This window comes from Drosophila obscura, unplaced genomic scaffold, assembly GCF_018151105.1.
Source record: "Drosophila obscura isolate BZ-5 IFL unplaced genomic scaffold, ASM1815110v1 contig_186, whole genome shotgun sequence".
In the NCBI taxonomy this organism is placed as follows: domain Eukaryota; kingdom Metazoa; phylum Arthropoda; class Insecta; order Diptera; family Drosophilidae; genus Drosophila; species Drosophila obscura.
Genome location: NW_024542774.1, coordinates 11,196,291 through 11,223,069, shown reverse-complemented (window position 1 = coordinate 11,223,069; position 26,779 = coordinate 11,196,291). Strand labels below are relative to the sequence as shown.

Here is a 26,779-nt window from a genome sequence, read left to right as displayed (position 1 = left end):
TTATGACTTTCTGTTTTGTTGCGCTACGTAGCGTAGCGGTAGCTACGTTACGTTGTGCGCGTAATTTCTTAAATCGTTGAACCATTTAAACCGGTCCACTTTTCGCTCTCTGTCCAGAGAAATTTTGCAGTTTTATCATCGAGGGCTGCGGATCCGACTTTCTTGGGCTTGCAGTCGCTAAAGTACTGGCCTGTGATGTGATTCAAGTTTGGATCAAGAGCTGCATACAGCGATGTCTGTGCTCCACTCTTCGGAGACTTAACAAAGGGCCAAAATAGCGGTTTGAGCAAATACCTGTAACAGCGGTAACAGCAATAATTTGGGAAGCGAAACCCATAGCTACGTATATGAGCACTCACTTTCCAAACTCCGTTTGAAAGAGTCGCCAGTTTCGGAAGAGCTCCGTGTTGACAACACCGGGATGCAAGGCATTCACCGTCACTCCACTGCCATCCAAGCGCTTAGCCAACTCCCGCGTGAATAGAATATTGGCCAGTTTGCTCTGGCAATAGGCTCTGCTCCGGTCATAGGAATTCTCGCTGTTCAGATCAACCATATTGATTGAGCCGAATCTATGGGCCAGGCTGGATAGGATTACGATTCGACTGGGGGCAGAGCTCCTCAGGACATCAATAAGCAGATTGGTAAGTAGAAAGTGCCCCATATGATTGACCCCGATCTGCATCTCAAATCCGTCCTTCGTCAACAATTTGGGACAATCCATGACGCCGGCATTATTAATCAGTATGTGCAGTTGCTTGTTCTCCTTCTTGAAACTGAAACAAAACAATTGAGATATATCTCTCTCTCTCTCTTGGAAGTGGCTTACTTAGCAGCGAATCTTCGCACGGAATCCAGGGAGCACAAATCTAATTCTCGGGAGAAGATGTTACGATTTTTTGTCTTCTCAAGTATTTCCTGTCGCGCTTGCTCGCACTTTTTCATATCGCGGCAGGCCATATAAACAGTGGCACCACGTCGAGCCAGCTCCATCACGGTCTCCTTGCCGATTCCCGTATTGCATCCGGTGACAATCACAACTTTTCCCGTCTCATCAGTTCTCCTGGTGAACTGACCGCCCTGCATGTATGCCCTGAAGTTGTTTCAACTCTTGATTACATTTACAGATCTCTCTTGGGAAAACCTACCTGAGGAAGTAAGCACCAAAGGCCAATAAAGCAGGCCCGTATATCAGGGGGCTTATCAGACATTCGGTAAAAGCGTACATTTCCAAGTGTATTCCGCTAGCTTCGAGGGGATACTGCCAGATCCAGAAGAGAGCAATTTTTACGGATTTGTGTATACTGAAATCAAACTGAAAGCTCACAGGGTTGCAAAGTGCATATCATATTGATAAATGAAGCCAATTAAATGAAATCGGCATTTGGAATGTAATTTTAAATTGGATTGTCAATTGTTGTCGTAGATTGTTATGGATGTGAGTTAAACGTTGGAGGGAGCTTTCTTCATATATTCACCGAGATACGGCTATTACTCTTAGTGCTTCGTGTCGTTGGCATTTTTCCTCTCAATAAATTTAAAAACAGTGGAAATTGATAAATTGATCCCTTAGCTCCCGTAAACGAAAAATAACAGTAAATGATGGTTTTTAATTCCATTCTAATTTTATTTATAAATAAACATTTCATTTTATACCTAAAACTAGCCCCAACTCAATTCATTGGCCTATGCCCGTCCATTTCTCGGACTGCAACCACAACCACTTGGCCATTTCATCGTCGGTGGCAGCAGGAGCTACTTCCTTCGGATTGCAGTCGCTGAAGTACTGACCCGACACCTCATCCAGTTCGGAATCTAGGGCGGCATATAGTGTTGTCTGGGCACCGTTTCGGGGAGACTTCATGAGAGACCAAAGCAGAGGCCTGAGAATGGTCCTGGAAGCACACGAGAATTGTTAATATACCCAAGGGGCACGGGTGAACTGGACACACTCTACTACATACTGGGCGAGCTTTGTTTGGAAGAATATCATATTCCTCGCTATTTGCGTGGCTGCTATGCCGGGATTGACAACATTGACCGTCACCCCAGTGCCCGCGAGACGTCTGGCCAGCTCCCGAGTGAAGAGTATGTTTGCCAGTTTGCTTTGGCAGTAGGCTTCGCCTTCGTCGTAGAACAGCTTGCTGTTTATATCATCCACTTGGATGCGGCCCCGCTCGTGCGCCTTGCTGGAAACTACCACAATGCGACTTGGCGCCGACTGCTTCAGTAAGTCGAGCAACAGGTGGGTGAGAAGGAAGTGACCGATGTGATTGACTCCCAAGTGCATTTCGAAGCCTTCTTTTGTGAGCCTATGCGGCTCCCAGAAGACGCCGGCATTGTTGATTAGGATGTCCAGCTTATTTTGCTCCTTTTTGAAACTGATTAGACGGATATAAATTGATTAGATATAAAGTATAAACGACGGGACAGTATGATTCACCCATCCACAAATTTCCGAACGGAGTCCAAAGAGGACAAGTCACATTGGCGGGAGAAAACGTTCGAGTTTTTTGTTTCCCTCACGATCTCCTTGCAGGCTTGTTCGCCCTTATCCTTGTCCCGACATGCCATGTACACAGTAGCTCCTCTGCGGGCCAGTTCACGCACAGTCTCCCTGCCGAGGCCCGCATTGCCACCAGTCACAATTGCAACTTTGCCCGTCTCATTCGTGCGCTTCTTGAACTTTCTTCCCTGCATGTACAGCCTATGGCGAAGTAATACAATGATTTTCCGGTTAAATTAGTTGTGAAATTAATCGCATACAAATAGTTCCATGTCACATTTATGTTTGATAACACAATCAGCGTTACATTTAGTTTTTTGGTCAATAATTACCTCACGCAGACAGCAATGATACCGACTACAGCATGTGCCACAAACATGGGGGCAATTCTTTTCACAAAACTTATAATAATTTCCATACTTGATGCGTTCAGGGTCCGGACGTAAGTGAGGTACGTATATTCTTGAGTGCGACTGGCCAAAACGAATGGCCTACCAGACCTGATATGTGATTTGACTACAACTGATAAAATTGATAGTGCAACTACTCTACATATGAACACCGTTTAATCTAAGAACTGCTACTCTAATCGAACCTTTAGCATAGATAACTGGAAACACAACTAGAAGACACCACCGCCACCGAGCGTGAGAGGCCTTGTGTTTCCCTATGATACTATGGAACGTACCTTTTGAACCAAGTGCTTTTAGCTTAAAATGTAATGGATATATACAAATGTGTGTTTGTATGCAAACAGTATCTATTTTAAACAAATAATGCTCAAATTGGCAAGCAACCGGTTTCAGTTAATACAGCGCCGATCAGCTGGTGCTTAAAAAGAAATGACATTTCTCTGCTGTTAGTCAAGTTAACAGAGGATTGGAAACATTGGGTGATTGGGTGCCAGGGAAAGGACAAGAATTCTTTCGATTGTAGAAAATGATTCATTTATAACTGGCAGAAAGATAAAAAAAACGTTAAGCCTATTTTTTCACATCGATTGCCGGTGTATTTGTCCACTTTTCGCTGACCGCCCATAGCCATTTGGCTGTTTGTGTGTCCATGGCAGCTGGCGCCACTTCTTTGGGCTGGCAGTCACTGAAATATTCACCAGACACCTGCTCCAAGTCAGGATCGAGGGCGACATATAAGCTAGTTTGTGCTCCATTCCTTGCAGTCTTAACGAAGGGCCAAAACAAAGGCTTAACGAACAGTCTGAAAGCAGATAATCAGATTCAAACGAATTTCCTGAAGGCTCTCGACAGGTACCAACCCGGCAAAGAAGTTGCTGAAGAAGCTCATGTGTCTAAAAAGTTCTGTATCCACAACGCCGGGATGCAAGGCATTAGTCGTCACGCCTGACCCTGCCAGTCGCTTGGCCAACTCCCGTGTGAACAGTACATTTGCCAATTTACTCTGACTGTAGGCTCTGCCTTCGTCGTACGACTTGTCACTGTTCAGATCGCCGGTGTTGATTTCACCACGTGTATGTGCTAGGCTCGAGACGTTGACAATCCTACTGGGCGTTGATTTCTAAAAAATTCTGACGGATTACTATCAAAATATGCAATATTTCATATTGGTTTGGCTTGTAGCCAGCAGCAGCACCTTCAACAGATCCAATAGCAATGTGGTAAGTAAGAAGTGGCCCATATGATTCACGCCCAACTGCATCTCGAAGCCATCCTTTGTGAGCGAGCGGGGACAGCGCATGACACCGGCATTGTTGATGAGCACATTCAGTGTTTCCTGTTCCCGTTTGAAGCTGCAAGGACAAGGCATTGAGGAAATGTGTTAAACATCAGCCAGAACTTAATACATACGCTGCAACAAAATGTCGAATTGAGTCCAGGGAAGCCAAGTCGCATTCACGGCAGTACACGTATTTGTTTTTGGTCTCCAGCACGATCTCCTCACGTGCCTCCTCACATTTTTTCATGTCTCGACATGCCATGTAAACGGTTGCTCCCCGTTTCGCCAGCTCCCTGACCGTCTCCTTGCCAATTCCACTGTTCGACCCAGTCACAATGATGACTTTGTCCGTTTCGTCCGTTTCCTTTGTGAATTTACCGCCTTGCATAAGGTCTCTGCAATATTGAAGACAGTCAAACCGGCACATTTATAATTGAATGCGGGGAAACCAGACTTTATGGCGCAGGCGGCGCCTACCGTAGTTCCGGTGACGCTCAGCCAGAAAATGGGGCGACTCTTTAGGAACGAAAACAACGTCATTTTAGCAATATAATTGGCTATAAAATTAAATAAACGCTATCTATGGACAACAAACACAAACAGCTGTTTGTGAACACTGGTATTTATCGATAAGTTTAATCATCTGTCTCTAATTGTTGTTGTTGTGTGTCTGGAAATATACTTTAAACTTAATATAAGCTAATTAATTAGTTTCTCGGGGGCATTAAAAGCGTAGCAAGGAAGAGTCACTGCAGCAGCATCCGAGACGTTGCCTGAGAAGGAAACGAACCCTCTGCGATAATTAAAATAGCTATGCGACGCAATGTGTAAGAGTCAGTCAGCGCCAACACGACGACTGTTGCTTCGAGTGTCAACAAAATGAAATGTACATTGTATGACGAGGGCTTTGTCTTTCAGGCGCCAACAAAATTACAACTGGGACGATCCAGATCCGGACAATGTGGAGGATATCTTTGCGAGGCCAGCCTACGACGATGATGAGTTCGTCAACCTGGTGCCGTTGGGACACAGACCGAACGGCCAAGCGAGGTTGGCTCGCTTCGAGAACACGCTAGAAGTAAACGTGCAAGAAGGCGACACCTTGCAGGCGTTGGCCCTCAGATTCCATTGTTCCGTGGCCGATATCAAGCGTCTGAACATGATGGATCGCGACAATGAGATACACGCTCACCGCATCATTCGCATACCTGTAACAGTGCACAATGTTCTCCTGGGGAATGGAGTTCAGGATGCTCTGCCAGCCGTGCACAGAAGTGGCAACAACAGCCCAAGGCACAACATAGAACGGGAGCCTGCTATTGAACGCAACCCACTGGAGGATGCTCGCCAAATGTTGGACGAGAGACTCCTTGTGGCAGCAGTGAATGCGTCTGTCTCTGTGGATGACGATCAACCATCAACGAGCAAAGCGGCAAGCAAATACTACGAGGGAGCTCATGGCTCTCCAAATGATGATGGTGAGTCCATGCCCTGTATAATTTTAGCTAGTATGCGGTATAAATAGTCTGAGCCACGAGCATCCTGAATAGGTAGTGAATAGGTAGAAAGTCAAGTAAGCCTTACCTTGTTGAACCAATGCACCACGAAACTGTAAAACATTGTGGAACAGTTTTCTGTTCCAATTTAAAAAGCAGACAACTACCTTCCTCTTCTCTTTCCATAATGACAGGACGGGAATGTTGCAGGAACTCTAATATATTGTTCTAAAATGTATACGAGATTTATATATACCTTATAAGCATATATGTATGTAAGCACTAGGCAGAACTGAAGAAGCATAATGAAAATTTGGCAGTTTTTGAATGGTTTTTTGATTTCAGTGCTGTAAAAAACCACATTATGTTTTAGTGTTGTCTAATAATTGAAAATAAGTCGTGCTGCAAAATACAGAAATTACAATGTTGCTTTTCGATATCGATGACGACCGAGCAATCGATGTTCCACAGAGCATTTTGCTCCCAAATTGTTTAGTCATTCTGCCTTTAAAACAAAAGAAAAACATAGCTTGAGCTGCCTTTTTGCTGTCGGAAAGTATAAATTGAAATACAACAAGATGCCGGACTATCTGGGAGATGATCAGCGCAAAGTGAAACACGAAGAGAAGGAGGAGAAGGAAATCAAGTCGCTGGACGAAGGCGACATCGAACTTTTGAAGACGTACGGCCAGAGCCAATACCACAAGTCCATAAAAAACATCGAGGAAGACATTCAAAAGGCTGTGAAGCAGGTCAATGAGTTGACTGGCATCAAGGAGAGCGATACAGGTCTGGCACCTCCTGCGCTCTGGGATCTGGCTGCTGATAAGCAAATTCTGCAGAATGAGCAACCGCTTCAGGTGGCCCGCTGTACCAAAATCATTAACGCCGACTCCGATGACCCGAAGTATATTATCAACGTGAAGCAGTTTGCCAAGTTCGTCGTGGACTTGGCCGATTCAGTGGCCACCACCGATATTGAGGAAGGAATGCGTGTGGGTGTCGATCGCAACAAGTACCAGATCCACATACCGCTACCGCCGAAGATTGATCCAACAGTTACGATGATGCAGGTGGAAGATAAGCCGGATGTGACCTACAGCGATGTGGGCGGCTGCAAGGAGCAGATCGAGAAGCTGCGTGAGGTTGTGGAAACGCCGCTGTTGCATCCCGAAAAATTCGTCAACTTGGGCATTGAGCCGCCCAAGGGCGTGTTGCTGTTTGGACCGCCTGGCACTGGCAAGACACTCTGTGCCCGAGCCGTCGCCAATCGCACGGATGCCTGCTTCATACGTGTCATCGGGTCAGAGCTGGTGCAAAAGTATGTCGGCGAGGGAGCGCGTATGGTGCGCGAGCTGTTTGAGATGGCGCGTTCCAAGAAGGCCTGTCTCATTTTCTTCGATGAAATCGATGCGATCGGCGGGGCCCGATTCGACGATGGTGCTGGCGGTGACAACGAGGTGCAGCGTACTATGTTGGAGCTTATCAATCAGTTGGATGGCTTCGATCCCCGTGGCAACATCAAGGTCCTGATGGCAACCAACAGACCTGACACTCTGGATCCAGCGTTAATGCGTCCCGGCCGTCTGGACCGTAAGGTGGAGTTCGGTCTGCCTGACCAGGATGGCCGTTCGCACATCTTCAAGATTCACGCTCGCTCCATGTCCGTGGAACGTGACATTCGTTTTGATCTGCTGGCCCGTCTCTGCCCCAACTCAACGGGCGCCGAGATCCGCTCAGTGTGCACGGAAGCCGGCATGTTTGCCATTCGTGCGCGTCGCAAGGTGGCCACCGAGAAGGATTTCCTCGAGGCCGTCAACAAGGTTATCAAGAGCTACGCCAAGTTTAGCGCCACCCCCCGCTATATGACCTATAATTAAGATTATTTTTATTGGCACTATTTTGTATCCACTGAGGAGAAACTGTAGTAGAAAATATATCCTTCAACTGGCAATTAATTAAATAAAACAAAAAGTATACCTCCGGATGTTGCATCATCGATTGCCTTGCATAACATTTAATTTTTCTCCCTCTGCCACAGCTAATAAATCTCTTTTTTTTTTGTAAACTTTAATGCAGCCAATATGGAGCGATCGCCGGACGACAGTGCACCTCTGCTGAACGACTTGCTGGTGGACAGGCATGCTCCGCTGGTGCGTCCCATACCGGGGCCCTCTCTGCGTGCCATCGATTGGTCGGGCTCAGACTGCGACATGTCCTGGATCTGTTTGCTGATATTCATACTCGCTCTGTGCGTCGTCATACCGCTGGTCTATGTCGTCTATCTGGCGGAGCATCCACATCACAACCACATCTCGCAGTAGCCGGTCCGGTTCGGTCCTGTCCGGTTCGGCACATGGTTTACGCCAGCACCGAAGTGATCATCATTCCAAATGTACCGGCAACAAATCGTCTACTTCCTCTCACTCTTTGTAGCTCCAACAAGCGCATTTAAAATGCAGCTGCTGGCCGTTGAATTTATTTGATATACATACTATAATCCTAGAAATTTATGTGGACTCTTTTTTTCGAAATAATAAGGACCTTGTGTACTGTAATTAATTCTTTAAATTCGGATTCGGATTCGGATTCTGGTGGGGTCTGTCTAAAGCCAGATCTATGTAATTCTGTTGTGAATGTGAGTTGTGAGAACGATCCCCAATAGTGCTTTGATTCCATGTAAGATTTATTGATTAGAAGTATGCAACAGTTAAACACTTACGGGTAAAATGTAACCTTTCGCGGTTGAAACTTTAAATAGTTCTGTTACGCCTACTAAGTACACACATAATACATATCTTAGGGCTAAATAAATAGTATCCATGGATATAATATATATTAATAATAAATACGGACTACAAGTAACAATTTAAGTTAAGTACTTTGTTTTTTGTGTGTGTGTGTGTGTGTGTGTGTGGATAGGTCTCTGGCTGAAGGCGGGGAATATGGGAAATACAGGCCATGGCCATGGCACATGATTTTTGGTGACGTGACGATGCGTGGAGTGCTCTACCATTACCGTGCATATTACTCAAGGAATATCCACCAATGGACGGACGCACTTCTCATCCCCTTCGCTTATTCACTTAAACTTTAAGTTCTCAAAGAAAGCAATATTGCTCCGGAGAAATCCATGACGTACGGGGACTGGGCTCACAGGCGAGGCGATGGGTGGGTTCATGGAACCGTCCGAATGAATAGATGGATCGCTGTGAGTATAAAAAGGCACTAAGTGGGGCAACTTTTATTCAACTCCACAGATAACTTACGTTTCGAGGGATGATAAGTCAGAGGCGATCGTGGATTCATCGGCTACCTCTGCCATGGAGACGGCATGCTCCAGCTTGTGTCGTCGTGCCAGGGAGGTAGCTGGCTTATCTGGCGTCTCAGGTGCACTAGCTGCCGCTCCGGCTATCCTTACCTTGTGTCAAATTAAACGCCCATTTGAATAAACACGGCAATAAATATCTCGTATGTTACAGATCTACTCGGACTTACCTTCGATCGCCACTTTCGCTCGGCTTGCTGGGCTTTGCTGGTCAGAAGGAAGGCCTGGGCGAGAGCTTTCACCGAGGGCATGGCACGGACCACCTCATCTTCTATGGCGGGCTTCTCTGCGACCGGGGTACTTGGCTCAAGCTGCCAAGCATATTTCATCAGCCGGTAACATCAACCCGTCCTACCATTAAGTATTTACTTACCAAATCATCTTCGTCCACAGACAGCACTTGACTCGGCTCGATGAGGCGTCGCTTGGGCTGGAGAAATCGGAACGCCGGGGGCGTAGAGCCTCTTGTGGGCGTACTCACTGGCGAGCCGATGGAGGGCACCGAGTCGGCAGGGCCAAACTGTAGGACAACTGGTCGCTCACGCTTTTTGGACACGGATGCGTCTATGGAGGAAGAGGACGCCGGTGCGCTCTGAGCCGACTCCATGGATGATGTCGTGGAGGAGCTTGGCTGCTGCTCCGCAGGTGCTGCTCTGATGATGGTGGTCTCCTGCTTATTGAAGTCGAAGACGCGCACCGTTTCGGACTCATCGCTGGTGGTTGTCGTCGTTTGCAGCGAGTGCAGCGATGGGTTCGATTGGGTCTCTAGGGAATCGTCTAGAACCTGAGCTGGCAAGGCCGTGTAAACATTAGCCGCAACCGATTCCTGTTCCTGAGTCTGCTCTATGGCAGCTTGGCTTGCGTTTTGAGCCGCCTTTTGATAGGAATATTTTTTGTTTGTTTCGATAGTTGGTTTGTGTGTTGTTGGTTTAGTTGGTTGGTTGTTGTGTTGTAGTTGTTAGTGTGTGTACATAAGTAGTTACAGTCAAACATTCAAACGGAGAGAAGAACAGTGGGTGGGTGTTAGTATAAAATGTATATATTTTTTGTATGCGTGGCAAAGTTGGTGTGTTTGGCTGCGAGTAGATGTGGTATGTGGTATGTGTTGTGTGCATGTGTGGTGTATTCGATCAAGCAGCATCATGCAAAACATTCGCTTAGTAAGAGTTATTCAAATGGCTTATTGCGAAACAAATGCTGTTAGTAATATTCCCAAAAGCAACCCCAAAACAGTGTGAATAATTCTATTGAACTGCAATTAATTTTCTTAGGTCTGTACTCACCCCATTCAGTAGGTTTTTGGGATACTAAAAACATTTGTTTCATTGCTTGTGTGTTTTTTTTTTATTGGTTTGCTTATAGTTTGGCTTTATTCGGAATTAATGCATAATATGTAGGTAAATATCTCTAGGCATACGATATGTACTTGTGGTGGGGGGCGGTTGTTTTTGTTCATAAAAGATCGTTAGCAAAGTGCATACATATACAGATTGGAGCTATGGTTACGTATTATTTATTTCATAAATTTAACAGCAAAATATAATGATTTAAAAACAAACTTTTCATACTCTAGGAGGGGCATTAGCATTACATTACGTAGATATTTACTAAATAAAAGTACGAATTAGATAGATCGATAGATTGATAGAACACTAGCTAGACAATCGCATAGCTTGCTGGATTGGTGCATTTTGGTGCGGTTGAAAGGTGTAACGAATGACCTGACCCTGTCCCTGGCTCATAGCCCTTCCTGTGCTGGAGATTCTGTGTGTGTGTGTGTCCCCTCCCCTCCTTCGCTTCGCTCGTTTCTATATATACAGGGAAACTTGCTTTTCTATACTGACTAGTGTTTAACATTCATTTGACTATGCTATGCGTGATTTGGCAAATAGAAGCTACGAGTATATAGACCCGACCCGACCCGACACGACCCGACCCCACTCGACCCGATCGGACCCAATCCGAACCGACCTGCTGTCTTTTCCTAACCTGTTTCCACAACTTGATCTAGAAGAGTAAACTATTGTTACTGTACTTGGCCTCCGCACCACTGAAGCCGTTCAGGCAGCTATCGACCCCCGAGTCGCCCGGGTCCTCTGTGTCCGGCCTGAGTGCCAGCTTGGGGGTCTCGCTCTCGAACAGAGGATTCATCACGAAATCCTTAGAGGTGGCGGACACAGCACGGAAACTGTTGCGCTTGAGGTCCTTGTGAAGCAACTGCTTCTCGAACTGTGTGAGTATCCCCGCCGAGGGCCCGGCCGGACGCCTCTTGGACGCGGACGAGCCGAAGGAGACCCCGCTGCCATTGCTGTGCAGGCTCAGACTGGACTGGGTGCGCCGCTTGGGCAGGGTGCTGGCGGACCCATAGCCAAACTGGCCGACGCTGCTGCGCCAGGAGCGGTGGGAGCGCACATCAAAGTCCTCGTCGTCTAGCCCTAAGCTCGTGTCGCGGTAGTTTGACGCTGACGTGGAAGGGCGATCGTAGTCGTTAATGGGGACGGGCGTTAATGAGGGGGAGGGACGCTTGTTAATGAATTTTAGCGAGCTGCTACGGCGCACTGGTGTGGATAGTGTCCAATGAGAGAGGTCGGGAGCGTTACTTTGAGCGCTACTTGAAATGCGGCCATGCTGTGGTAGTGGTTCTGGTTGATTTACCTCGTTGATAACTATGTCCGGCTCCACATCCTCGGCGGCCAATTGCCTCTCTGCGCTGGACGATGCACTCCGCCCGTTTGCATTTACTTCTGTGCCGTTGGGGGCATTGTTGATGTAGTAGTCGCGGCTGTAGCTGTGTGATCGTTGTATGGCGGTTAGATATGGCGACGAGTCCGCATGGGGATGAGTCTTTCACTTACCGTTTGTAGTCGGTAGAAGGGGGCGCCGGGTCCGGGTCGCCATCTTCAGTGAGAGCGGCGGCCAGGGCCTTCTGCTCGGCACTGGGACTGATATTTGGCACATCCATGTAACGCTCCTGGGTGCCGCTGATTCGCTGCTTCAGGGCCTCGGGCGCATAAGGATTGTTGGGCATTTCGACGGCATTGTACCACTTCTTGACCTCGCGCTCTGCAATGGAACCTGCAAGTGGGGTGGGTGGTTCGGTTTTAGAATCAAAGGGATTATTTAGGTGCATTGGTGGGCGTTGCAGGACACATAATATACGTAGACAGTTAACATAAGCTAGGCGCACAGCAAAGGAATAAAGCAAGGAATAAGCAGCAATCGGCAGCAACGAAAGGAAAAGGACAACAAACACCGAGTGATGACAGTGGTGGCCATGCCATGTCTGTGGGTTACCTGGCACAAAGCGCCGCAACAGTACAACATCATCATCATCAACGTCGTTTTGTTGGGCCACCAGTTGGCCACCATTCGGGAGTGCGATGGCACAGGCACCTGCACCTGCACCGGTACCCGCCTTGTTCGACCATCTCAGGGAACCATTTGTTAGTTTGCCGTTAGTGCGTCTACTACTCGGATTTGTGTGGTTAGTTGTGTTTTCAGTGTAAGTGGGATTTGTGTTAGAGTTAGAGTTGGAATTGGTGTTAGAGTTGGTGTTGCTGGGATTGTAAGTGTTCGTCCTAGACATGCGCTCGTCCAAAACTAGAACTCTCTGGCTAACGAACTCCTGTTCAGAGTCACCGTCTCCGTTGAAGGACTCACAGCTGGTGGACGGCGCACTCTCATCGCTGTGATTTGATTCTGAACTTAATTGATCTGAGAAGAGAATTACGTTAATAAAATTATACGTGATTTCGCTCAAACTACCTACAATGATTGAATCAGTCTCTACATCTACATCTATGTCGATGTCTATATCATCTGCCATATCACAGAACGTTTCACTGCTACGAATAATCTCTGACCTTAATGGTTCTGCTAAATGAGCTGCGTGCAATTCGCTGGGTCTACGCTCAATATTTTGGACTAGGGACTGCGATGGCAGCTGTTCTGCCCCTTCTGGGGCTATAGGAACTAAAGACTCTGTGTTATCTACCATAGCATTGGCATTTTCCCCGCCCCCTCCATCTCTGACTTGGCTAATGGACTCTCTACGGGAAACTAAACTATCATCGTCATACATGTGCAATTCGTCAAAGAGACTGGGAGACTGGGTCTCGTAAACTTCGTCTATGGTCTCCTCCATAGAGTCAAAGGAGCTCAGGTATTTGTGCATGATCAGAGAGCGTCGACGTCTGCGTTCGATTGTGGCCAATAGTCGTTTGTCTTTAATGTAAAACTTGCAAATGGTCCCGAAGAGGTTTACAGGCTGGGGTCGCGCAGCCGCGTCTCCATCGCTCGGTGTTGTGTCGGGAATGTTCGGCTGTCTTCGCAGGCACTTTTGAGACGCTTTACCTAGAGCGGAACTATCGCTCTTAGTGTTTTCTACGGATGTTTGCGCCGGAACGCATTCCGCTGATGGTTCCAATGTTGGTGTATCAATACTATCCGACTCATTCAGCGGTTTCGGAACACAGCTTGACGACTGCCGATCACTGGTTACAGCTTTAGGGGCAAGGTCTGAAGCCTCCAGCTCAACAGCTCTTATTTCCACAGTTGTACTTTCTGCCTCTGGAACGATATCAACTGTAGCCGGAGAAATAACAGCCACGGTTTTTGTCTCCGGAAAAATTTCCACTGCTGCAGAAGGATCAACAGCCACGGGATCTGTCTCCGGAACAATTTCCACTGCTGCGGGAGGATCAACAGACACAGTTTCTGTCTCCGGAACAATTTCCACTGCTGCGGAAGGATTGCCAGCTACGGTTTGAGGTTCTGAAATGAGTTCCACTGTAGCCGAAGAATCAGCAGCTACGGTTTCTGTCTCCGGAACAATTTCCACTGCTGCGGGAGGATCAACAGCCACGGTTTTTGTCTCCGGAACAATTTCCACTGCTGCGGGAGGATCAACAGCCACGGGATCTGTCTCCAGATCAATTTCCACGGTTGCGGGAGGATCAACAGCTACGGTTTCTGTCTCCGGAACAATTTCCACTGCTGGAGGAGGATAACAGCACGGTTCCGTCCGGAACAATTTCCACTGCTGCGGAAGGATTACCAGCTACGGTTTTGGTTCTGAAATGAGTTCCAATTTCAGCTCGGAAGATAGACGGTTTCGTCTGAAAGATTTCCACTGCTGCGGGAGGATCAACAGCCACGGTTTCTGTTCTGCGATTTCCACTGCTGCGGGAGGATCAACAGCCACGGGATCTGTCTCCGGAACAATTTCCACTGCTGCGGCAGGATCAACAGCAACGGGATCTGTCTCCGGAACAGTTTCCACTGCTGCGGGAGGATCAACAGCCACAGTTTCTGTCTCCGGAACACTTTCCACTGCTGCGGGAGGATCAACAGCAACGGGATCTGTCTCCGGAACAATTTCCACTGCTGCGGGAGGATCAACAGCTACGGTTTCTGTCTCCGGAACAATTTCCACTGCTGCGGGAGGATCAACAGCCACGGTTTCTGTCTCCGGAACAATTTCGACTGCTGCGGGAGGATCAACAGCCACGGTTTCTGTGTCTGGAACAATTTCCACTGCTGCGGGAGGATCAACAGCCACGGTTTCAGTTCTCCGGAACAATTTCCACTGCTGCGGGAGGATCAACAGCCACGGTTTCTGTCTCCGGAACAATTTCCACAGCTGCGAGAGGATCAACAGCCACGGTTTCTGTCTCCGGAACAATTTCCACTGCTGCGGGAGGATCAACAGCCACGGTTTCTGTCTCCGGAACAATTTCCACTGCTGCGGGAGGATCAACAGCTACGGTTTCTGTGTCTGGAACAATTTCTACTGCTGCGGGAGGATCAACAGCCACGGTTTCTGTTTCCGGAACAATTTCCACTGCTGCGGGAGGATCAACAGCCACGGTTTCTGTCTCCGGAACAATTTCCACTGCTGCGGAAGGATTAAGAGCTACGGTTTCTGTGTCTGGAACAATTTCTACTGCTGCCGGAGGATCAACAGCCACGGTTTCTGTCTCCGGAACAATTTCCACTGCTGCGGGAGGATCAACAGCTACGGTTTCTGTCTCCGGAACAATTTCCACTGCTGCGGGAGGATCAACAGCCACAGTTTCTGTCTCCGGAACAATTTCCACTGCTGCGGGAGGATCAACAGCCACGGTTTCTGTCTCCGGAACAATTTCCACTGCTGCGGGAGGATCAACAGCCACGGTTTCTGGTCTCCGGAACAATTTCCACTGCTGCGGGAGGATCAACAGCCACGGTTTCTGTCTCCGGAACAATTTCCACTGCTGCGGGAGGATCAACAGCCACGGTTTCTGTTTCCTGAACAATTTCCAATGCAGCGGGAGGATCAACAGCCACGGTTTCTGTCTCCGGAACAATTTCCACTGCTGCGGAAGGATTAACAGCTACGGTTTCAGTTCTGCCGGAACTTCGACCTGCTGCGGGAGGATCAACAGCTACGGTTTCTGTCTCCGGAACAATTTCGACTGCTGCGGGAGGATCAACAGCTACGGTTTCAGTCTCCGGAACAATTTCCACTGTAGCCGGAGGATCAACAGCGACGGTTTCTGTCTCCGGAACAATTTCCACTGCTGCGGGAGGATCAACAGCTACGGTTTCAGGTTCTGAAATGAGTTCCACTGTAGCCGGAGGATCAGCAGCTACGGTTTCTGTCTCCGGAACAATTTCCACTGCTGCGGGAGGATCAACAGCCACGGTTTCTGTGTTCTGGAACAAGTTTCCACTGCTGCCGGAGGATCAACAGCGACGGTTTCTGTCTCCGGAACAATTTCCACTGCTGCGGGAGGATCAACAGCGACGGTTTCTGTCTCCGGAACAATTTCCACTGCTGCGGGAGGATCAACAGCTACGGTTTCTGTGTCTGGAACAATTTCCACTGTAGCCGGAGGATCAACAGCCACGGTTTCTGTCTCCGGAACGATTTCCACTGCTGCGGGAGGATCAACAGCAACGGTTCCTGACTCCGGAACAATTTCCACTGCTGCGGGAGGATCAACAGCAACGGTTTCTGTCTCCGGAACAATTTCCACTGCTGCGGGAGGATCAACAGCTACGGTTTCTGTCTCCGGAACAATTTCCACTGCTGCGGGAGGATCAACAGCCACGGTTTCAGTCTCCGGAACAATTTCCACTGCTGCGGGAGGATCAACAGCCACGGTTTCTGTCTCCGGAACAATTTCCACTGCTGCGGAAGGATTAACAGCTACGGTTTCAGGTTCTGAAATGAGTTCCATTGTAGCCGGAGGATCAACAGCAACGGTTTCTGTCTCCGGAACAATTTCCACTGCTGCGGGAGGATCAACAGCTACGGTTTCTGTGTCTGGAACAATTTCCACTGCTGCGGGAGGATCAACAGCCACGGTTTCTGTCTCCGGAACAATTTCCACTGCTGCGGGAGGATCAACAGCCACGGTTCCTGTCTCCGGAACAATTTCCACTGCTGCGGAAGGATTAACAGCTACGGTTTCTGTCTCTGGAACAATTTCCACTGCTGCGGGAGGATCAACAGCAACGGTTCCTGTCTCCGGAACAATTTCCACTGCTGCGGGAGGATCAACAGCCACGGTTTCTGTCTCCGGAACAATTTCCACTGCTGCGGGAGGATCAACAGCCACGGTTTCAGTCTCCGGAACAATTTCCACTGCTGCGGGAGGATCAACAGCCACGGTTTCTGTCTCCGGAACACTTTCCACTGCTGCGGAAGGATTAACAGCTACGGGATCTGTCTCCGGAACAGTTTCCACTGCTGCCGGAGGATCAACAGCAACGGTTTCTGTCTCCGGAACAATTTCCACTGCTGCGGGAGGATCAACAGCTACGGTTTCTGTGTCTGGAACAATTTCTACTGCTGCGGGAGGATCAACAGCCACGGTTTCAGTCTCCGGAACAATTTCCACTGCTGCGAGAGGATCAACAGCCACGGTTTCTGTCTCCGGAACAATTTCCACTGCTGCGGGAGGATCAACAGCCACGGTTTCTGTGTCTGAAACAATTTCCACTGCTGCGGGAGGATCAACAGCCACGGTTTCTGTCTCCGGAACAATTTCCACTGTTGCCGGGAGGATCAACAGCCACGGTTTCCTGTTTCCGGAACAATTTCCACTGCTGCGGGAGGATCAACAGCCACGGTTCCTGTCTCCGGAACAATTTCCACTGCTGCGGGAGGATCAACAGCCACGGTTTCTGTCTCCGGAACAATTTCCACTGCTGCGGGAGGATCAACAGCCACGGTTTCTGTCTCCGGAACAATTTCCACTGCTGCGAGAGGATCAACAGCCACGGTTCCTGTCTCCGGAACAATTTCCACTGCTGCGGGAGGATCAACAGCCACGGTTTCTGTGTCTGGAACCATTTTTACTGCTGCGGGAGGATCAACAGCCACGGTTTCAGTCTCCGGAACAATTTCCACTGCTGCGAGAGGATCAACAGCCACGGTTTCTGTCTCCGGAACAATTTCCACTGCTGCGGAAGGATTAACAGCAACGGTTCCTGTCTCCGGAACAATTTCCACTGCTGCGGGAGGATCAACAGCCACGGTTTCTGTCTCCGGAACAATTTCCACTGCTGCGGAAGGATTAACAGCAACGGTTCCTGTCTCCGGAACAATTTCTACTGCTGCGGGAGGATCAACAGCCACGGTTTCAGTCTCCGGAACAATTTCCACTGCTGCGGGAGGATCAACAGCCACGGTTTCTGTCTCCGGAACAATTTCCACTGCTGCGGGAGGATCAACAGCCACGGTTCCTGTCTCCGGAACAATTTCCACTGCTGCGGAAGGATTAACAGCAACGGTTCCTGTCTCCGGAACAATTTCCACTGCTGCGGGAGGATCAACAGCGACGGTTTCTGTCTTCGGAACAATTTCCACTGCTGCGGGAGGATCACCAGCCACTGTTTCTGTGTCTGGAACAATTTCTACTGCTGCGAGAGGATCAACAGCCACGGTTTCTGTCTCCGGAACAATTTCCACTGTAGCCGGAGGATCAACAGCCACGGTTTCTGTCTTCGGAACAATTTCCACTGCTGCGGGAGGATCAACAGCCACGGTTTCTGTCTCCGGAACAATTTCCACTGCTGCGGGAGGATCAACAGCCACGGTTTCTGTCTCTGGAACAATTTCCACTGCTGCGGGAGGATCAACAGCCACGGTTTCAGTCTCCGGAACAATTTCCACTGCTGCGAGAGGATCAACAGCGACGGTTTCTGTCTCCGGAACAGTTTCCACTGCTGCGGGAGGATCAACAGCTACGGTTTCTGTGTCTGGAACAATTTCCACTGCTGCGGAAGGATCAACAGCAACGGTTCCTGTCTCCGGAACAATTTCCACTGCTGCGGAAGGATTAACAGCTACGGTTTCTGTGTCCGGAACAATTTCCACTGCTGCGAGAGGATCAACAGCCACGGTTCCTGTCTCCGGAACAATTTCCACTGCTGCGGAAGGATTAACAGCAACGGTTCCTGTCTCCGGAACAATTTCCACTGCTGCGGAAGGATTAACAGCCACGGTTCCTGTCTCCGGAACAATTTCCACTGCTGCGGAAGGATTAACAGCCACGGTTTCTGTCTCCGGAACAATTTCCACTGCTGCGAGAGGATCAACAGCCACGGTTCCTGTCTCCGGAACAATTTCCACTGCTGCGGGAGGATCAACAGCCACGGTTTCAGTCTCCGGAACAATTTCCACTGCTGCGGGAGGATCAACAGCCACGGTTTCTGTCTCCGGAACAATTTCCACTGCTGCGGAAGGATCAACAGCAACGGTTCCTGTCTCCGGAACAATTTCCACTGCTGCGGAAGGATTAACAGCCACGGTTCCTGTCTCCGGAACAATTTCCACTGCTGCGGAAGGATTAACAGCAACGGTTCCTGTCTCCGGAACGATTTCCACTGCTGCGGGAGGATCAACAGCCACGGTTTCTGTCTCCGGAACAATTTCCACTGCTGCGGGAGGATCAACAGCCACGGTTTCAGTCTCCGGAACAATTTCCACTGCTGCGGGAGGATCAACAGCCACGGTTTCAGTCTCCGGAACAATTTCCACTGCTGCGAGAGGATCAACAGCCACGGTTTCTGTCTCCGGAACAATTTCCACTGCTGCGGAAGGATTAACAGCCACGGTTTCTGTCTCCGGAACAATTTCCACTGCTGCGGGAGGATCAACAGCCACGGTTTCCTGTCTCCGGAACAATTTCCACTGCTGCGGGAGGATCAACTGCCACGGTTTCTGTTTCCTGAATAGTTTTCACTGCAGCGGGAGAATCAACAGCCACGGTTTCTGTCTCCGGAACAATTTCCACTGTTGCGGGAGGATCAACAGCCACGGTTTCTGTCTCCGGAACAATTTCCACTGCTGAGGGAGGATTAACAGCTACGGTTTCAGGTTCTGGAACAATTTCGACCTGCTGCGGGAGGATCAACAGCTACGGGATCTGTCTCTGGAACAATTTCCACTGCTGCGGGAGGATCAACAGCCACGGTTTCAGTCTCCGGAACAATTTCCACTGCTGCGGGAGGATCAACAGCTACGGTTTCTGTCTCCGGAACAATTTCCACTGTAGCCGGAGGATCAACAGCGACGGTTTCTGTTCTGGAACAATTTCCACTGTGGGAGGATCAACAGCCACGGTTTCTGTCCCGGAACAATTTCCACTGCTGCGGGAGGATCAACAGCTACGGTTTCTGTCTCCGGAACAATTTCCACTGCTGCGGGAGGATCAACAGCGACGGTTTCTGTCTCCGGAACAATTTCCACTGCTGCGGGAGGATCAACAGCCACGGTTTCTGTCTCCGGAACAATTTCGACTGCTGCGGGAGGATCAGCAGCTACGGTTTCTGTCTCCGGAACAACTTCCACTGCTGCGGGAGGATCAACAGCTACGGTTTCAGGTTCTGGAACAATTTCGACTGCTGCGAGAGGATCAACAGCAACGGGATCTGTCTCTGGAACAATTTCCACTGCTGCGGGAGGATCAACAGCAACGGTTCCTGTCTCCGGAACAATTTCCACTGCTGCGGAAGGATTAACAGCTACGGTTTCAGGATCTGAAATGAGTTCCACTGCTGCGGAAGGATTAGCAGCCACGGGATCTGTCTCCGGAACAAATTCCACTGCTGGGTTTTGCGTGAACCTATCTTGATCTAAGTCAGGTTTTTCCACCACTGCTGGTTCCAGGTGCGCTGGTGTCTCGGTAGAGTTGTGAAGATTGCAAAATGTTTGAGCTTGTTGGTCGGTCAGTATTGATGGATGGACATCTACAGTGGGCGGTTCTGAGGAACACTGGATGGACGGTACGAATTCAGTTGTCTCCTCTTCTATGATGTCAAGTGAATGGTGCGCCAGGTCCATTGTGCGAGCGTTTATTTCGGCTAGCGCCAAGTCACTTAGCTCCTTGAGGGTATGCATCTCACTCGGAGTCATGACGCCCGGCTGCTCCGATGCTGGGACCGCTAACATCGGTCCCAAGGCAATTGCGGCTAGTATCTCGATGACTGATGGTGTGGTTTGGCGCATCTGCTCTTCGTCGATGTACTCTACTGTGCTGTAACCGGTGCAACCTTCGAGGCTGGCCAGTTCGTCAGTTTCGCCTTGGGCTGTAACACAAACGACTGCTAAATGTCGATGCTTCAAGATCAGGCACAAGTGGGCTGAGGTTCTACATCAACTGGATGGTTTCGGACTTCAAACTGCTACTGATACGTTATCAACTATCTAGGACTCTTAGGCCCTTGGTCTAATCACACAGGGGGGAGGGTCAACCCAATATTAAGGATGGAAAGGATGAAGTTCTACGTTTAAGGTACGAGGAAGTGGAAGTAGCAGTGCAATTACCTGCAATGGGAGTCTGGACCAGCTCCTCGTTCAGTGAGTCATCTTGAAAGACCATGGGTGGTGGGGGCGCAACTAAAAGATTATCAGATGGCACAGCCGAGGAGGCAACGACCAAAGTGTTTGTGGTTTCCGTAAATGCGGGCTCGTGCTCCTCCGGGAGGGTGTGGGAGATCAAGCTGGTCCGATCTACGAGCTCGTCTAGGACAAGTTTTGTGTTCTGACCACCGATTAGATGCTTGCTCAGCAGGCGATCGTTCAGATCGTTGCAGCGTAGCAAGTCCAGCGAATTGTCCTCCGCATCCGATCCTATCTCCGACAGATCGCTGACCTCATCCGCTGTCCTGTCGCCAATTTGGGCACGCACATTCTCCGTGGGAGCCGGCACCAGCATGCCTATGCTGCTCGGTGTGGCCGAGGTTTGCATGGAGCTGCGCTTCTTCTTGAATAGCCAGTTATCCTCCCAGGTGCCATCGCCGATCATGCTCGAGGAGATTGAACCGACATCTGAATGGGAAAACGTAAAGAAAGGGAGTGAAGGAACATAATGGAACACAGCCTTGGAGAGTTTTCTACCACTTACCATCCTCCGATTCGGTCACAGATGCCGAAAAGTCCGGTAGGGGTACCATGTGTGAGGCTATATAATCACTCAACACCGATTCACGTTCCAATTCCGCTTGCAGGGATTTGGACTTGCCCGACTGGAAAGAGGAAAATGATTCGTTACAGGGGATTACTGGAATGGGAGGGTCTGGCTCCTTACATCCAGTACCAATTCATGGTCGGTGAGGCTGCAATCGCTTCGGGGCTCAATGGAACTGCCGGACGTGGTGCTCAACGCTTCGGCATTGTAATTCTCATCAATGAGGTGACCACTCAGGTCCGGTGTGCTCTCCGATATTAGCCTTGTGTTCCCTTCATTATCGGCAATCTGTGGAACAGAACAGAAAACAAACGGTAGCAACGGTATAACATGTAAGTCCATTGGCCTTGGCATTGGCGCTGCAAAGTGTTGTTGAACCCCATAGAGTGGTGTGTGTGGGTCAGTCGAAACCAAAAGCCCCCTAAGCAGATTAGACCCGGCCATATCCATTCCGCCACTCAACGACACTCAACGTTTCGTTGTGCTCGCAACGTCATCGATTATTAACAAATTGTCTTATCGATCGTGTGCAGTGACGGTGCGATGTCCACGTTGCCAGAAACGCTTCGATTGGGAAGTTTGGGTATTGAAGTTGCGATAAGGCTGAGGATTTCCCGATTAGAACGTATCTGAATACGTAATCGTGGCTGATAGGCCACGTTCTCTTCCCTCCGCTGAGTCATGCCATTTGCCACATTCGCTTGGAAACGTTTATTTACTTTATCAGCGGAGTCCTCCATGGTCCTTGTACTTCCGAAATGTGCCTTTTGAGATGTTCCAGAAAATAGATTTATCCAATTAGCGTCGTGATTGATTTTACTAGTGTACTGTCTGCTGCTGCTGCTTGAAGAAAACGTCTTTACAGTCGAAACAATAGGCTGCAACTAATTAGCGTGGTCTGGTTGTGGTTCATCGGTGTGGCGTTGGCAACTGGACAATCGAAGCCGCCCAAGTGCGGGGTTGAATGAAAGCGAAAACTGAACGAAACGCGCGTGGCGGAAATGGCCAAAGAACACGACAGAACAAAGACCGAACACGGCTTACAAGACACTCGAGAAAGGAGAGTGAGAGAGAGGTCATGCGTGTGTGTTACCACAGGTGGACGACTGGCATGGTGGCTTAGTGACGTGGGCATAGGTCAGTGCAACCTCAGGGCTTACCTTGTTCAGCACCGCTGTGGCCAGCAGTTCCTGATAGATCTTCGGCTCGAAATAGTGCTCCGTGCGATGGCGTCGCTTCAGCCCATTGCTGGGCAGGTCGGCGGCCAGCGAGCGGGTGTCCAGGCTGATCTCTGAGACGGCGCCGCTCACGCTCAGCGCACTGCTGCGCAGCGTTTCCGCTATTATGGTCTCGATGAGACTGCGTAGACGGGTCTGTGAGATGTCTGCCAGAGAGTCAGAGTCTCCATTGTTGTTGTTGTTGTTGTTGTTGGTGTTTGTGGTCGGATTGCTGCTGCTGCTGCCAATGCCATTGACAATGGCCGGCAGATCTGAAAGCATGTATTTGTATGTGTGTTGCTGTATTGTCAAGTCAAATATATTCGCAGATCTGGCCAAGAATGCTGGCTACGGGCCAAAACTACAACTAGCTGAATGCTTGGTTAGCCAAGTGTTCGATACAATAAAAGTGAAAATTAATTTACTTCTAAGCGTGTTTTTCTGTATGTGTGTGTGTGTGTGAAAGGCAAAGAAAGTAAGGGAGCGAGTGTGTGTGTGTGTGAGTGAGTGTAAGTATTAGCCATACCTAATTTCACCTCAATGACGTAAACAACGTAAAAGACAATTACGGCCAGAACGGCATACACGCCCGTGATTAGGCCCAAAGTAAAGTCCATGCTGCATGCATATACACATACATATGTATGTACGAGTATATATGGGTTATAGTGGTACGATATGCAATCCAATCCAGATATCTGTTGCTTATTTATTTATTTATTTGTTTGTTTGCTTATTTGTTTTTTTTTCTTTATTTGTTTATCTACGCTTTTGGCCGCTGTCTGGCTGCCTGGCTGTCTGTTTGGGTTTTGTTTGGAGTTTTCATTGATATAACTGCCGGTCGAGCTGTTAATTACGAGTATTTCAAATAAATATTTAAGCTGTATTTTCGTTTTGTTTTCACCCTAATTATTGGCAAACATAAGTGTATCCAGCGAGTTCCCTCAACGCTTGAGCAGCCAGGTGTTCCCAACCCCAACCCGAACCTATTCGAGCTCCACTCATGCTGAAAATCGCGAATACTTATGACTCCCATTCGCATTCGCATTCGCATTCGCATACGCATATTCATCATTTTCCTTTGACATGTTAAGTCTATTGTCGGAATTGCGGTAAATACACGATCTTATAATGAATAATGAATGGCCCGGAGTTATCTATTTTGCGTTACAATGCCGCCCATATTTCTTTATCGGCCCAACTCTACCCTACAATTCAATTGGTGGCGGCTGCCCGCCTGAGTGGTCTGAATGGTGGATCAGTGGATGGGTAGGTCTGCTGGGTCTAGTCTAGGCCGTTACTCATTCAGGTGTGCACAAAATGTCAAAGATAGAAACTGTCGTATTCAAAACAAACAGTTTTGCGAGCATGCGAGTCATCGGTGAAAATAACACCAGAAACGGGCAGAGCAGAGAAACAGTCAGCAGCAACAGGCCCAGCACCAGAACCAGTACCAGACCCAGACCCAGTCCCAGTCCCAGGCGGATCACTTCTGATCAAAGTTCAGGGTTCAGCGCGAATCACTTAAGTAATTATCACTGCGCTGAATGCCAGTATCACTTTATTCCATTTTTTAATATTTAATGCTTAGCCCTGCGATGGGAGCGGAGTTCGAGTGGCTCGATAATTTTCCATTGAATCAGATGGGGCGTCGCGACTTATTTAAGTCCTGCGATAAGTTTGGCTGAGAGGGTTGGTTTCTCTGATTGGTCAAGGTCAAAGGTAAACTACAGCGTTAAAGAGCACAGATAAAAGCACAGGCAGAGGCACGTGTTAAAAGTTCACGATAATCGCCATTAAATTATGGCGATTTGTTGCATTTTGGTTTTTGTTAATCTCAGGTTGGGGTTACACACAGTGGAGCTGTGAGCGGGACTCGGGATCATTAATATTGATTAGCATTGATTGAGGTCTCTTCCTCGTCTTCCTCGTCTTGCCTGTTTTACCTCACGATCAACTTTGTGCCAGCTGGGCCACGGGTCAAGGTTGGCGATAACTCATAACTGAATCCGATCTCTTCTGGTTGCTTCTTCGCGTTATCTCTGCTCTGACGGAGGTATATGTCTAGCTGCTGGCCAAAAATTCTTCAACTTTTAATATAAAACAAATATGTTATCACTAGCACCCCCGTTTGGACGGAATCTTGTGTCTCTGTGTGCGTGTGTGTTTTGCGTGTACCCGGAGCTCGTTTAACGTTACGATCACGGCGCGACGCTTCTGGCAAATGAAGCGGTTCCGTGCGATTGTCGAGCGTCTAACCGCTCACTTAGCCCCACTCTCACACACCGACACACACAGACCTACTCATACCTACTCTGTATGGTGTATGGGGGACCCTACACACAGCAGTCTCGGGTGTTTCGGCACTGCCACCAGACTCTCCTCTTGGCCAACAGCGGAGTTTGGAATTTGGGATTTACATGCACGAATTTACATGCAAATTAGTGAATATTAGGCGCCTGGCTGGAAGCGTGACGCTGTCAATCAATTGCCAAGACAGAAGAGAGTCGAGTCTCATGAATGAACTTGGATGGCCGTGTAAGCTGGGGCACTAGGCAGCTCTCGCATCGATTCTCGAACCAGTTGGTGAGCAATGCTGCTACGCTGCGTATGATTAATGTGTATCTCGGTCTGTCATCTGGCCCAAAACTACAGCACTTGGGCGCCTACAAATAATGTTCCCTCTTGTGGCCATTGGTTATTGTTGTCGGCACTTCAATAGCTGAAGCACCTTATCAGAGCTATGTACACGAGTATGTGTGTAGCCTTATCTGACCGCGATTTGCGCGACTGTCTGTCAGGGTTCCTATGTGTGAGAGAGTGCTGATTTTGGCTCTCATTCTAACAGTAGAATGATAAGTCAGTGCGACTAAGGCTGGCAGGCAATACAACTGGCATTGAAGCGAAGGCTCCAATCACTGATTCATAGATTTATTTTATGGCATTTAGTCGGCAACATTCTCTGACACTCTGTTACATATTTGGGGCAAGGCTACGGCTACAAAATACAGATATACAGATATAGCTACAGCTACAGCTACTGCTACAGGGTACGGATGCAGGATCGAGAGGTTAGATTACATTGCATTCGCTCGATTACGGATTACTCTATAGAGCCGGATTACTCGGATTACTTACCTCCCTTGAGCAGGTCGTTTTCCACATTGATAAGCAGGTTCGAAAGTTTCGCATGAAATTTATGGAAAAATTGCAAGTCTGCATTGCATTTGCATGTGTGAGTGTGAGGTGTGTGTAGGTGTAGGTGTAGGTGTATGTGTGTTTATGTGTGGGTAAAAAGTTTAACAAAAGCTTCGCCCAAAAGTATGCAGCAAACTTTTGCTGGCCCGCAACACGTGCTGCCAGGCTGCAAATGTTGCCAAGAGACCCACCCGATCGAATGTATGTTGCCCGCCCAATTGAATTTCATTTGCAAATCGCAAATTGTGCGAACGCAGCTGAATAGATTCAGCTGACAATTGCATTGGCACTAATCAAATCGCAGACAATCATCTGGGCGCGCGGGGCAACAGATTGCAGCAGGCAGTGGCGTGGCGTGGCTGTACTTACAGTTTTCGCTTTTGGACAATTGCCCCACTTTGATGTGATCCAAATTGCCGCCCAGCATCTCCGCGACAATTTCCTCCACATATGCACGTATCTTGGCGCGCTCGTCCAGCTGAATACTCTGCCCTATCTGGCTGACGCTCTCAATGTCTGCAAAGGAAGCAAAGTCGGGCATGCTGTAAATGCGTTGGGGATGCGTTACCAAGGGTCTCTCTGCTTACGCATTGTGCTGTCGTTGCCATCGATGGATGTGTGTATGATGGGTATGTAGACCTCGCTGCGTGCCCGCATCGGATACACGAACTTGTGCTGGTTAAAGGACATCTGCTCCGCCACCCAGGAGGAGGTGTGGGCCAGCGACTCCTTGGAGCTGTGGCACAGTTGGCACTCCCACTTGGCATCCTTGGGCCGCCAGTCAGCGCACTTGGGGCCCCGGCAGACCAGCTTCCCGCACGTACAACATGTCACATAGCTGGAAGCGACAAACAGACAGATCTATAGATCCCATCCTCAAC

At 48.9% G+C, this 26,779-nt stretch overlaps 6 protein-coding genes across 23 annotated transcripts in view; 2 read left to right on the top strand and 4 right to left on the bottom strand.

The window, feature by feature from the left end:
* Nucleotides 1-68: 68 nt before the first annotated feature.
* Nucleotides 69-1,260, bottom strand: LOC111074983 (retinol dehydrogenase 13-like). 2 transcript variants are annotated; one of them, XM_041593211.1, is made up of 4 exons: nt 1,149-1,260; nt 830-1,093; nt 360-776; nt 69-294 (listed from the first exon to the last, which is right to left on the bottom strand). In XM_041593211.1, the coding sequence occupies exons 1-4, from the start codon at nt 1,226-1,228 to the stop codon at nt 69-71; spliced, it is 987 nt and encodes a 328-aa protein (XP_041449145.1). In that variant the 5' UTR covers nt 1,229-1,260. The 2 variants fall into 2 exon arrangements, with proteins under 2 accessions (XP_041449145.1, XP_041449146.1); XM_041593212.1 differs by having other exon boundaries at nt 830-1,080.
* Nucleotides 1,261-1,616: 356 nt separating this feature from the next.
* Nucleotides 1,617-3,186, bottom strand: LOC111074941 (retinol dehydrogenase 12). The gene is made up of 4 exons (XM_022367957.2): nt 2,839-3,186; nt 2,444-2,707; nt 1,965-2,381; nt 1,617-1,895 (listed from the first exon to the last, which is right to left on the bottom strand). Exons 1-4 carry the CDS (start codon nt 2,922-2,924, stop codon nt 1,679-1,681), a joined length of 984 nt encoding a protein of 327 aa, XP_022223649.2. The 5' UTR covers nt 2,925-3,186; the 3' UTR covers nt 1,617-1,678.
* A 61-nt stretch (nt 3,187-3,247) lies between these two features.
* Nucleotides 3,248-5,979, bottom strand: LOC111074939 (retinol dehydrogenase 12). Of its 4 annotated transcripts, none has more exons than XM_022367954.2 (5): nt 5,783-5,943; nt 4,330-4,593; nt 4,115-4,271; nt 3,780-4,039; nt 3,248-3,721 (listed from the first exon to the last, which is right to left on the bottom strand). In XM_022367954.2, exons 1-5 carry the CDS (start codon nt 5,878-5,880, stop codon nt 3,490-3,492), a joined length of 1,011 nt encoding a protein of 336 aa, XP_022223646.2. In that variant the 5' UTR covers nt 5,881-5,943; the 3' UTR covers nt 3,248-3,489. The 4 variants fall into 4 exon arrangements, with proteins under 4 accessions (XP_022223646.2, XP_022223645.1, XP_022223647.1 ...); XM_022367953.2 differs by lacking the exon at nt 5,783-5,943 and adding an exon at nt 4,653-4,816 and having other exon boundaries at nt 3,249-3,721; XM_022367955.2 differs by lacking the exon at nt 5,783-5,943 and adding an exon at nt 4,676-4,748 and having other exon boundaries at nt 3,249-3,721.
* LOC111074942 (lysM and putative peptidoglycan-binding domain-containing protein 3) lies at nt 4,849-8,248 on the top strand. Its single transcript, XM_022367958.2, has 3 exons — nt 4,849-5,025; nt 5,117-5,676; nt 7,774-8,248. Exons 1-3 carry the CDS (start codon nt 5,012-5,014, stop codon nt 8,016-8,018), a joined length of 819 nt encoding a protein of 272 aa, XP_022223650.2. The 5' UTR covers nt 4,849-5,011; the 3' UTR covers nt 8,019-8,248.
* On the top strand, nt 6,156-7,681 carry LOC111074938 (26S proteasome regulatory subunit 7). The gene has a single exon (XM_022367952.2). The coding sequence runs from the start codon at nt 6,273-6,275 to the stop codon at nt 7,572-7,574; it is 1,302 nt and encodes a 433-aa protein (XP_022223644.2). The 5' UTR covers nt 6,156-6,272; the 3' UTR covers nt 7,575-7,681.
* Nucleotides 8,249-8,349: 101 nt separating the features above from the next.
* LOC111074937 (serine-rich adhesin for platelets) overlaps nt 8,350-26,779 on the bottom strand; it is a 30,066-nt gene continuing 11,636 nt past the window's right edge. For 3 of the 14 annotated variants that reach the window (XM_041593086.1, XM_041593085.1, XM_041593083.1), the window contains 14 exons: nt 26,486-26,736; nt 26,268-26,414; nt 25,839-25,916; nt 22,644-22,972; nt 21,604-21,771; nt 21,421-21,541; nt 20,841-21,344; nt 12,317-12,736; nt 11,878-12,097; nt 11,678-11,810; nt 9,396-9,896; nt 9,193-9,333; nt 8,964-9,115; nt 8,352-8,903 (listed from right to left, as the gene is read on the bottom strand). In XM_041593086.1, coding sequence (XP_041449020.1) covers nt 8,777-8,903; nt 8,964-9,115; nt 9,193-9,333; nt 9,396-9,896; nt 11,678-11,810; nt 11,878-12,097; nt 12,317-12,736; nt 20,841-21,344; nt 21,421-21,541; nt 21,604-21,771; nt 22,644-22,972; nt 25,839-25,916; nt 26,268-26,414; nt 26,486-26,736 — 3,292 coding nt within the window. In that variant the 3' untranslated portion in view covers nt 8,352-8,776. Of the gene's footprint in view, nt 8,904-8,963; nt 9,116-9,192; nt 9,334-9,395; nt 9,897-10,331; nt 11,811-11,877; nt 12,098-12,316; nt 12,737-20,840; nt 21,345-21,420; nt 21,542-21,603; nt 21,772-22,202; nt 22,345-22,643; nt 22,973-23,226; nt 23,547-24,646; nt 24,925-25,838; nt 25,917-26,267; nt 26,415-26,485; nt 26,737-26,779 lie in introns of those variants that run through there. The other 11 variants (XM_041593082.1, XM_041593081.1, XM_041593084.1 and 8 more) reach the window with 11 other exon arrangements.